Source organism: Hippoglossus hippoglossus, chromosome 9 (assembly GCF_009819705.1).
Source record: "Hippoglossus hippoglossus isolate fHipHip1 chromosome 9, fHipHip1.pri, whole genome shotgun sequence".
Classification (NCBI taxonomy): Eukaryota; Metazoa; Chordata; class Actinopteri; order Pleuronectiformes; family Pleuronectidae; genus Hippoglossus; species Hippoglossus hippoglossus.
In genome coordinates, this window is record NC_047159.1 from 18,861,839 (window position 1) to 18,873,780 (window position 11,942).

An 11,942-nucleotide genomic window follows, 5' to 3' on the forward strand; every position below is an offset into this window, starting at 1 on the left:
TTACCAATAATTAACATTGTAATATACCATATAATGGCATAACTACCATATAATAATTTCACTTCAAAGTTTGTGCTTGTAGAAAAAACAAAATTCAAACTCTGTACCAAGGATTTAAAAATACGATCAACTTAAACTCAAAATTGGGTATACATGATCAGGATTTGGGGGTTCTTTGTATTCGAGAAATATGCAAAAAAAAATTGATTTAATTTCTTATGTTTTAAGGGGACCCAAAAAAGTGATGAACCTGGCCGGTTTTTTTTTTAAAACTTGAATCGTACAAATATCAAGGCGTTGAAATCATGACAAATAAACCCAATAACAAGGCACATTATGCACAAATTAAATAAAATAATATAATGATAACGAACATAATCATAAGAATTTTTAGAACAATTATTATGAATGGCTGAAGTTGTGTAATGGTTGAAGTTCCATCACCACTGGAAACACTTCCGGCTCCCTGCCCCTGTGACGCCACATCGCTTCCCAACTCTCGCGATATCTCGCGGTGCTCGTGAAGAGACGCTCTCCTCCCGGCACTCAGCTCTGTCCAGTCGTCCTGCGCAGATACACTGAAATGGCGTCGGCTCCAGGTGAGGGAACAATTGTGCAATTTTACACGGAGTTTAAAGAAATCATGTGCTTCGATGTATTTTTAAAGAAATGATTTGGTTAATTTAAAGACATAATGTGTGTAATCCGGGTTTTTGATGATGTAAAATGGGACATCGCGAGGCTTAGCTAGCGCCAGGCACAGGGGCCTAGTCGTGCTAGCTCCTCGCGTCGTCGCGGTTATTTTCTGTCTGTTTATTTCTGCAAACAGACGCGGATTATTTTCAGATTTGAGCAAATGTATCTGTTAACCGCACATTATAGTCGGTTTCGAAGCGTAGTGTTGTTTTGGTGAGCGTCGCGGTGCTGTGGTTGAATGGCGACCTCACTACCGGTATGTGTGTGTGTGTGTGGCGCGCTCAGAGCGCTTTGTTTGAATGTGGTGAGCTAACAAACATGTCCTCTGTTGTTCCAGATTACAGCTCGTACAACCAGACCAGCGCCCAGCAGGGGTAAGATCACCACGTTCACTCGTTACACGGATTTAAGTACAATTAAGATGCATGTTGTCCTTTTCACTCCACTACATAATATACATTTTATATACTAGTTACTTGTCAGAGTAAGATTTTACTAGGAAAAGAGCTCCATAGGTTAAGATTTCAATATTCGTTCCTAACATTTTTGGGTGGTGGCCTCTAGTGACTAACCCAATATTTCACCAGAAGGTCAAACTGAAAACAGATTTATGAATCTAAGCTAGAGCTGGGCAAGTTTATCAATAGTAATAAAGGTTTATTGTACATGGGCAGTGAGGATCTATAACACATGTGATCATCCTCAGATTTGTAAAATGTTTAACAGGAAAAAAACTGGATGACATTGATAATAATTGGCATTGACTGATCTGTATAGTTTAATCTCGATAAAGCTTTTAGCCTTATCGCACTGCTCTAAGTTCTACCATCGAGTCGGTGTGTTGACCTTTCACAGTGACCTATATCCCATATGATAAGGAACCACTAGCTAACTATATATGAAGTAGTTAAAAGTAGCTCAGACACTGAGTTTTTGTGTACATCACTTTGAGTTGTAGTGGTATTTTTACTCCTAAGTACTTCCTCCACAACTACTGCAGGTGAGTTAACTCTGTGGTTTGTGTTTTTACAGGTATGCATCTTATGCTGCGCAGCCCTCACAAACTTATGGACAGTCTGCACAGGTGAGATTCTACATGCCTAAGTAGTTGTTTGACTGTAGCTGGCTTTTATGTGTCAAGCGAATTTGTTAATATTGTGATAATATTTGTTTAAAACACAAAATAATTTAAAAGTATATATGTATGTATATATAAATTGACGCTGTGCTCATATTTAAGGGGGTGGATAAAAGAAGTTTACACAACCATCTACAATGTTCAAGTTGTACAGTGTGTACAAATGTGAAATGTATTGTGTATCAGTCTTTGTCTTTAAGATCTTTATTCTACCTGTCAGCTAACATACTCTAATTATCTTTTCAGCAGAGCTATGGCCAGCAGAATTATGGATCATATGCCCAACCTGCAGCGGCTGACAGGCAGCTACACCAGACAACTCCTGCTGCTGGAGGCTACCCTCAGCAGCAGCAACAGCAGTATGGATCCTCCTATGGCCAACCAGCTTCAGGTCAGTTATTAAAGCAGAGAGACGTGGCTCTGCTTAGAAATACATGGTATGGATTGTGTTGGACATGACAAATAGGTGGCAGGCCCATTCATGAGTTCTTTATTTATTTAATCAAGTATAGATGCCTATTAAGCATACAAGAAGTTATTAAAACAAAGTCATATGCTACTAATGGGTTTTTATTGTGTGGCTGCTATACATACAGTTTTGTATGTAAAAGAGGTTGCTTAACTGACCAGCATTTGTATATTTATCTGAACAAGCCGGTCTAACCTGTCTACTAGAAAATGTGAACAGTAAATTCTCTTTCGCCATCATGATTCTCTGCGATGTGAGCAGGTTTTGGGTTCATCGGTTTGTCACACCCCAGAAATCTTAACAATCTTTTTCTAATTGTGGTTTCCACAGCTGGCTATCCTGCTGCTCAGTCTACCACTCACAGCTACTCATCGTCCGCCCAGGGTTATGGAGCAAGTGGTTATGATAGCACTCCAGCTGCTGCTGCTCCAGCTGCTTCCCAATCTTATGGTTCTCAGCCAGGCTATACTGCCCAGTCTGCTTACCCAGGTTATGGCCAGCAGGCCGCTCCCACTACACCACAGAGGTATGAACTCCCCATTTATGAACTAAATTACAACAGACATTCCACAAGTATGGCCATAGCTCTTAAACATATGATCTGTCTTGCTTTGTCTCTACCAGTTACAATGCTAACGGCCAGCCGGCTAGTTACAGCCAAAGTAGCTACACCGCGCCAGCAGGATATGGGCAGCAACAGGCTGGTTACCAGGCCCAGCAGGCAAGCTACAGCCAGCAGCCAGGGTACCAGCAGCAGACCCAGCAGCAGTCACAGGCTCCTCCTGCTTACCCCCCGCAGGCTGCTGGCTCCTACGGACAACCTCCAGCCAATCAGTATGGCCAACAAGGTGGACCACCGAGTTACAACCAGTCCAACCATTACAGTACGCCTTGCTTTTCACACCTGGCTGAACTGTGGTTTTATAATGGGCATTCATACATTAATATCTCACTGTAGACAACCATTGACTTAGTTTTAATGCTTTTGTGCTCTTCTTTTTAGATAATTACAGACAGGATGGCCAGGGTAGTGGTTCTGGTTACTCTGGCTCTGAGTCTTCAAGGTACTCAGGTTCAGGGGAGAGCAGGGGCCCCGGCAGGGAAGGCTTTGATCGTGGTGGAATGATGCACCGTGGGCGCGGCATGGGTCGTGGCATGGGGTAAGTGTATTTCCTTAGCACCTAACCTCAAATGTATTTTAACTCTACAGGTGCTGTGGCCATTTGGGGCAGGGTTGAGACAATTCCCAATGAAAACAGTTGGAATAATCAAAATAATAAACATTCAATGTATTATACTTCATTCTTCTAAAAATGGAAAGGTAATAATGATTTGCCAGCAGTCAGTGCTGGTAAATGATGGGTCTCTCCTATAATGTCCAAGGACTGAGAGATGTAGTACATGCTGTCGATGGCAGAAATTGTAGCTGTTGTCGTTCAGTTTCTCTCAACCCTGCCTCTCATTTGGCCGAAGGTAAGATCAAGGTCTGTCTCTCTTTGTAAATCTTATCAGATTCCTGTGCATAAACATTTAGATTGAATAGCTTATTTCCTAGAACATAATTTAAATAGTTTCTGGGTTACTGAGAAGGATCCATGGTTGGTCAGGAAATGTGATAGAACTGTATTTACAAGGGAAGTGTATCCTATTAAATCAAAATTATGATGGGTTTTTACTAAGGAAGGTTCAAACATTCAACAATACCCCCTCAGGTCAGTTTTTCACCGTGTTGCGTTATTCACAAACCAATGGTTAAAGGAGAATGAAACCAGGTGTTGCAGAAGTTCTGCAGACTTTTTTCAATTATTGTGGTGCTAAAGTCCTTTAATTTTAGTTTGTTGTGAAAAACTAAACCATACAGCATTTGGATTCAAAATAATTTATTATTAGACCTCATACAGGGCGTTTTTGTTGCATCTTTACTCAAGTGCAATATTTGAGTCAAATTATTTCCCCGTGAAAAGGTTTTTCTTTACTTACAGACACCTTCACTTGTTTTGTCTGGTTTTTGGGAGGCTGTCACAGGCAATAAGCATTTGTTCTTGGTTGAGTGGCCCAAGGAAGAAGCACAACAAGGAATAATGGCACCATGGAAATGGTGGAATCGGATGTGCTATTACAGCACATCAACTACAAAGAGGCAAAGATAATGAGGAACTAGCCCGTTTTTAAGTTTCTCAACGAATTTTGTGCCTGTTGCATCAACCTTGGTCTTAGAAGATATCAAGACATCAATTTATACCATCTATTGTACTAAAAGAAGTTGTGAAATCTGTTAAATGTGTTTTTGTGGTCGAAGTTTCAACATTCAGCCAAGCTAAAATTCTCAAGTGGAAACTGTAAATGTAACATTCAGGTCAATAGAAATCGAAAGCAAATTTGATATAAATCACATTTGTCTTTCTAACACATTCCGTTTCTATATTTGCCAACCATGTACTGGCAGTGTTTTGTGGTGTATCACCTCCATGACAAAATTCAAAGGTAAAAACGGTTATAGTGATGCCAAACAACATGGGAAAATACGTGACTTGACAGAGAATATGTTTACTGTCACAATATCTTAGCGGTTTTATTGGTGAAGGGACCTCCACACTGGGTGTAGTGTGACCCAATCTAATCTCACACTGGCTACCAAACTGGTTTTCAGGTGTATAGCACCTTTTTTGTATTTTATGTAGATGTGTATCCCTCATGACAATGAAATTAGAACTCAATTGAGATGGTCCTTGACACTCGGGTGCCCTTATTGAGATGCCAGTCAAATTGATATATCGTGCATTTTAATAGTTTGTTTAAACAAAGGTTTGACCCAACCCCAAATCAGATTGACTAACATTCAACTCAATAAACAGGATTTTAATTATTGCGTAACAGTCCAGACGTATTAAGGTGATCAGAATGTATTGGGCATTTGCTTTGGTTTATATTTGTAAGGACTTATGTAAAACTAAAACATGAAAACATTTTATATGGTTGAAAAAGGAACTTTGACATCTCAAAGTGTACAGAAGCACTTGACCACATAAGTTTACATCTTTTAAGATTTGTTACTGGGAAAGGTTGTTTTTTTAAGTCTTGGCTGAGATTTTGGTCAAAGGGTCCTTGAATCATCGGTTCCTCACGTTCTTTTAGACTTTTCTGGTTCAACGGTTTCTTGGTGGCGCAGAGATGACTTGTATCTTATGGTTTTTGGTACAGTGAACACACAGGTAGGCCGTTTTTAGTCACTGCCGGAAATTTTATACAATACAGTACTCAAACGAAGTAACTCGTTACTAACTAACTTACTAAAGCAGTTGTAAACCAGAATACATAAAAACAAATGGCATGAATAGGAATTAATAAACAAATGCAGCTGTAGCATAGAAGCTTTTATACTTTAGCATTTTAGCAAAGTTTTAGATTTGCACAGGTGTATTTCTTTTCTGGGGGGAGGGGGGGTGCACATGTCATTTTGAAATGTTTAAAATTGTTTTTTGTGGTTTGGAATACAAATGTTTGATCACATTCTTTGAGCACTTTTTTAACATGCTTTGTCACATTTATACCGTACAGGTAACACTGAGAGCCATTTAAAACCATCTTTTCTCTAAAAAGTATCTGTACTGAGTACAGAGCCGCCCGCTTAAGCAACAGGAGGGAGCTTAAACAAAGATTCGGGGGTCTGCCTTTTTTCAAGAACTGAGGATGGTGGTTTTTATTAGCATGATGGTGATATTCATTGGTTTGCCAGTGTTTGTTTTTCTTTTATTTAACATAACCTTGGTAAACGCAGTAAAAATAATTTTTGGTGTTTTTTCTTGAACATTGTATAATTGTAATTTTTTATTTAATTACCTGGTGAATGTGATCACCTGATATTGTTGTGAAATTTCAGATGCATTGTATTTTTACCTTTTTTTTGTATACATTTCTGAATGAGGTATAACATTTGTCAGAGCTAATGTTATTGGGGTGTTTGCTTGGGTCTGGGCACGACTACAAATATCAATGCATCTGAAATCATTTCTCTGTACAAATGTTTGGGTTTTGTTACATTTTCAAAGGTAGTAAAAAACAATGTTAGCCATTAATATATATTTTTTGCACAGATGTATCCACTAATATACTGTCACTTAGATTGTACTAAGCTTGTAAAGGAATGGCACATACGTAATACATATACCTTCAATTAAACTGTGTATTTATGATTTTGGGGGGGGTTTTAGCTGCTGTTCGATTAGCTAGAATGTTATGATTACTCCCTCAATCAAGCCACTTTGCTCGAGCCATGGAAGTGGCTGTAAAAGGGGAAAACGCCTTCATATCTCCATTTATTCCCCCATAGCGGCGCTGGAGACAGAGGTGGCTTCAGTAAGCCTGGTGGTAAGTTAACGAGTATCACACTGGTTAGTCCTTTAAAAGCCTTACACTTTTTGAGCAAATATGCTTCAAGTATTGATGTGTCTTTTACATTGTGGTATTCAAAATTTATGAACACGTCTGAAAATATTGGGGCAATTTTTTTTATTTCAAAGCCTGTGACCATTTTCTCTGGGGTACTTGGTATAATTCAATCACTGCTTATGGTCTGACAGCAAGTTTTTGACAGGTTAATGAGAAATTTTCGCTCAAACATGTCCGTTACTGCTTTTGACAAATCTCAAGCCTGAGTTTTGTTCTTCTTTTTTGAGGATTTCGTACTGGTCTTAGAGGCTTTTCAAATGACACACAATTATTTGCCAAAGGGTCTGAGGTGTTCTCTTTTTCGATTCAATATATCACTGGGAATTGTGGTGTACCATAAGGAGCCATGATCAACTTCCCAATACGTCTGACGGAGTCTATAAGAAGGTGTCTGGATTATCTGTTGTAGTACTGAGGTGTTGACTGAAGATGCGCACACACTGACTTCTTTCAATTTGTTTCTCTCCCTCTGAATTGATGGACTACAGGACCAATGAGCGGCGACGAGCGTGAAATGGGTGAGTTGTCTCTCACTTAACCCCTTGTTGCTCTTGACGTTAGTGTTTCACACACTGAAACACATTTCTTGAAGTGATATTAGGAAACGGTTGCATTGTGTTTTGTTTTGTTTTGTATATGATGTAGGACGCCCTGAAGAGCAGGATGACTCTGAGAACAGCACCATCTACATCACAGGGTTGTCTGAGAAGGCAAACCTGGAGGAAATGGCCGAATTCTTCAAACACGTCGGTCCGATCAGGGTAAGATTATTCACACACATTCACCCTGAATGTTGATGGAAGCAAAATAATGTGGAAACTAAAACCAAATTGTCATTGTGTGTTAGATGAACCGCAGACTCGGCCAGCCAGCCATTAACATATACACAGACAAGGACTCGGGAAAGCCCAAGGGAGATGCCACTCTGTCCTACGAGGAGCCGGTCTGTGCTAAAGCGGCAGTGGAGCACTTTGATGGTATGTTTGAATGACTGTACATCAAACTTTAAAAAAAACATTGAGTATACATAAATGTGATTGCACCAAAAATATGATTTATGAATGGTTGTTTATTTTTTTATCTTCATATTCTTAATTTTAGGAAAGGAGTTCCAAGGCAGAAGGCTCAAGGTATCCATGGCACGCAGGAAACCCATGATGGGTGGAATGAGAGGGGGCATGCCCATGCGAGACGGCATGATGGGCCGTGGAGGTACTTGTCTTTTGTTTCATGTAGTTTTTCGGGTTTTGGATTATTTAGGGGGATATTCTCGCTGCTGGAAACAACTTTCAGTTACTAGTTTGTAGCAAGTGTCAATACAGCAATAATATTTTGAAAATCACGTAATTTCCTCATCTGATTAGGTATGATGGGCCGCGGAGGAGACCGTGGAGGGTTCGGGGTACGAGGTGGTCCACGTGGAATGGGCAGAGGTGGACCCACAGGAGGCAACATGCAGCAAAGAGCTGGCGACTGGGAGTGTCCAAACCCGTATGTATTCCTTTCATGGTTCAAAGTCCACTTTAAACCTTTTTCCTCCCCTGTTACGAAGATAAGTTTGTAATGTAATTTTTTTGTGTCTTCAGGGGTTGTAGTAACCAGAACTTTGCCTGGAGAATGGAATGTAACCAGTGCAAAGCTCCCAAACCAGAAGGGTTAGGCGGTGGACCTCCATTTCCCCCTGGTGGAGACCGTGGCAGAGGTGGAATGGGAATGCGTGGAGGCAGAGGTATGGACCGCGGTGGGCCAGCAGGAGCAGGGGGCCCAGGTGGCCCTGGAGGTTTCCGTGGAGGCTGGGGAGGCGACCGTGGTGGATTCAGAGGACGCGGTGGAATGGATAGGGGAGGCTTTCGTGGGGCTGGGCGTGGAGGACCGCCCATGGACCGAATGGGTGGCAGAGGTGGAAGAGGAATGGGCCCACCAGGTGGCAAGATGGAAATGAGGTAGATTTATGTTCCTTTAAACTACTCAATAATTGTCAGTATTTAGTAATGCCAAGATGACTGGCCACAATTATAATTTTAGATGCAATTGGGAAAAGAGAGCCAGAATGAAAATGTCTGACCAAAACCGAGTTCAAACCAGTCATGCAAGTTGCTCAGGTCTGTCATTGACCACTTGTCTTTACTTTGTTAAAGGGACCATCGCCCGGAGCGCAGAGAACGACCCTACTGAAGGACAACTTCATGACCGTTCCTCTTGTGGAATTTGATTTTTAAGGCGCAGATTTTTAATTTATGATTCCATATTCCAATGGTTATAGAACTGCTGTCAAACATCCTGTGCAGTTTCAAATTGTTTCCATATATTTTTTTTTAAGTTTAGTATTCCATGTTTATGCTGCATCTTGTATTGTGCATGTTTTTTTTGTTGTTGCTTTTTTTAAAATGGATATTAGTTTTCACTTTGTATTGTAAACTGCAATATTTTTCATTCATTTACATAATTGCCTCCCCTTTCCCATAAGTGACAATTGTATTATGGCAAATTTGGGAAATAAAATTTTACCGATTTTGACGTCTTTGTGATGTTAAATATACTCAAGTTTACAAAATAAATTCATAAAGGAAAATGCCTGAATGGGTTTGTTTAATCAGTCTCTTTGGAAGTTGTGCAAAAAGCAGTTGTGTGTAAATGTCATTACAGTTACATGCTGCCATGTGTCACATACCTTGAATCTCACTATAAGAGATGATGGAAGCAGTCTCCTCTGTCCCATTCACAGGATTCGATCAGTTGAATACTTGGTGTGTAGGTACTGACTTAGGTGGAGCACAGCTGCTGCAGTTGCTCTTCCTGCCAGTAGGTGGTGCCGGTTTGACTGAAACTTGTGCGGTTGCAGCTCAGGAATCAGATTGATACTCCACAGGAGCTTTGCCTCAGTGACACTGTTGACCTTGTTCATACAAAACACTGAAGTGAGTGACGTAACAAAACAGCAGTAACATACAGGACTTCAAATGTTTCTAAAGAATCTTTAGATTTTACCGTTTGGATTTAAATAACATGGGCACTGATATTTTCTGCCTTCCATGATTTATTTATAACCAATAGACTCGTCATAAGCTGAGACGACAACAACAAAATGACCTTGTGGGAATCCCAGCTATCACAAATGCCTTGAAGATTTATCTTGAATTTTACTTTCATTCAGGTATGGCTCTCATTCCCCTCTTACATTGAGCCGTATGGCCCTATAAGGTAATCAAGTTGCATTAAGTGCTGTTATTAATCACAGATGGCATTTTTTTTAAACATCTGTCGAACATGTGACTAAGACCATCCTACAGCTCTTGGATGTTTTCTTTTGGTTACCTATAGCATTTACATCACGTCTTTCAGAATCAGAATCAGAATTCTTTTTATTGCCAAGTATATTTACATATACAGGAAATTGCCTTGGTGTGGTTGGTGCCTTTGGACCTTTGTGCAACGTCTTCTGCAGCATTCTCTGTTTAGCCGTTAGGATTCTGTTCAAAAATGCTGTGACCTGATGAAGACTGAGTTGAGACACTTGTTTGTTGCTTCAGTTGAACACGTTAGCTTTGACTTTCCTGTGGCAACCTCTGTCAGAGCACAGGGGGAACATTTAAAAAACAGAGAGGTTGCTCTGTAACAGCTCGTGTATGTACATCAGCATCTCACCTTACAATCCTCAGACCGATGAGACACAGTCATCATGGTTCATGCCCATGTGTGGTTTGTTTTTTATTTGTAACTTACTTTTGCCACAGCTGAGATCTTGAAGTGCCTCTCATTCACTGCGGCCAGTTGCTTGTGTGGATTAACAGAGCCCTGAATTCTCTCCCTCTCTCTTTACCGACAGAAAAGCTGATTCATCGCAGCCCAGAAAATGATCTCATCAGCCCCCACCTTCTCCCTCTCGCCCCCTTTTCTTTTTTTTCTCTCTATCTCTCTCTGCTGCCTCCCTTCCTTCCTCTCTTTCGCTCTTTCTTTCTCTCTTATGCTCTTTCTTTCTCTCTTAAACAGACACATGACTCTTTTTAAATGAAAACAAGACCACCCTCTTGGCAGCCGGCTTCGCTTTAATTCAAACAATAGCACATTAGGGGAGTACATGAGCCGCTCCAACGGAGGATCGTTGAAAGAGGGAAATGAGAAGGTGGAAAGATTTATTTAAAGGCACAACCAGAAGTTTTTCAAGATAGAAATTACAGGTATACAATATAATTGAAGAGAATGTGTATTTCAGTGCTTTTCAAACTATTCTCAGAATTAAAACCTCTAGAGATAATCATATAGTCCTAAAAAAGCTTAGGTTTGGTTAAGTTTGTATTCAAATAGCCAATAGGATTCATTAGTTTTTAATCACGTGCTTCAGATATGACTTGTAAGGCTTCCATCTTGTTTGGAATTTAGCTCACTGACTGTGCCTCAGGCCATCAGGCAAGTTTTGCTGATGTTTTACCATAAAAAACTGAAAATCAGGTTTCAACATCAACATTTGACTGAAGTTTGTTCCAGAGGAGTCAATATGTCTCGCATCAAGACAAGTCTCTTGTATCATTTATGTGACTTTGTGCTGCTCGTATGTTCTCATGCTGGTCGTTGATCGTTTTTCAGATGTATAGAATAAGAAGAGGAATCAACTTTTCCCACGTTAATGCAACATTCAAGTTGTTATAGAAAGATCCTGCTTCTCCCTCGCTCTAACAACAGACCTGTGCACTGTGACAAACACACATTTCTCTTTGTTATCATTAGATTCTCTTATCATGAGTTAGTTACTGTCTTGTGCTGCAGACTACTGTTTGAGTGGACTGGGTAACCCTGTCCATCTCTTGTTTATCTCACTATCTCCCCTTTGAATCCTTAATCTTTTGCTGTCTCAGGGTTTACAGGCTCTGTCTCCCAGGTCTGAGATCCTTGATTTGTTCAGTGTCTTTTACAAATCAATCACAAAGTTGCAAAAGTTTTAGAAACAAAGCTTTTCAAGCTTAACTAACGTACCACAGTTCCCTCTTCATTTTATCCTTTAATCATTGGTGAGATTATAGAGTGGGAATGGAAATTCTTGCACTGATCACAGTGGCTGTCTCGTGATACTGAGATGCAGCTGTAAATGCTTTTTATCACTTGAGGCTACTTGGTATAAAGAGGCCACACAAAGACGTCCTCAGTGAGCAAAGTCCTAGTAAATAAAAAAATGGTGTGAAAACAGGGTGTAAA

General features: G+C 40.2%; 1 protein-coding gene across 7 annotated transcripts; it reads left to right on the top strand.

The window, feature by feature from the left end:
• The first annotated feature begins 491 nt into the window (after positions 1-491).
• Positions 492-9,324, top strand: ewsr1b (EWS RNA-binding protein 1b). 7 transcript variants are annotated; one of them, XM_034595043.1, is made up of 15 exons: positions 492-599; positions 1,034-1,070; positions 1,729-1,780; positions 2,081-2,225; positions 2,634-2,829; positions 2,928-3,187; positions 3,307-3,463; positions 6,634-6,671; positions 7,241-7,270; positions 7,398-7,513; positions 7,600-7,729; positions 7,854-7,964; positions 8,117-8,243; positions 8,339-8,695; positions 8,891-9,324. In XM_034595043.1, exons 1-15 carry the CDS (start codon positions 584-586, stop codon positions 8,925-8,927), a joined length of 1,809 nt encoding a protein of 602 aa, XP_034450934.1. In that variant the 5' UTR covers positions 492-583; the 3' UTR covers positions 8,928-9,324. The 7 variants fall into 7 exon arrangements, with proteins under 7 accessions (XP_034450934.1, XP_034450936.1, XP_034450939.1 ...); XM_034595045.1 differs by having other exon boundaries at positions 2,084-2,225; positions 8,891-9,266; XM_034595048.1 differs by having other exon boundaries at positions 555-599; positions 2,928-3,151; positions 8,891-9,319.
• The last annotated feature ends 2,618 nt before the right edge of the window (positions 9,325-11,942 follow it).

What these genes read in the sequence shown, in the direction of transcription:
- ewsr1b (XM_034595042.1), top strand. Translation starts at nt 1,015, where the DNA reads ATGTCCTCTGTTGTTCCAGATTACAGCTCGTACAACCAGACCAGCGCC. An exon ending in GCTCCCACTACACCACAGAG is followed by an intron (nt 2,830 to 2,927) that starts GTATGAACTCCC and finishes TGTCTCTACCAG; the next exon opens with TTACAATGCTAACGGCCAGC. An exon ending in GGCATGGGTCGTGGCATGGG is followed by an intron (nt 3,464 to 6,633) that starts GTAAGTGTATTT and finishes ATTCCCCCATAG; the next exon opens with CGGCGCTGGAGACAGAGGTG.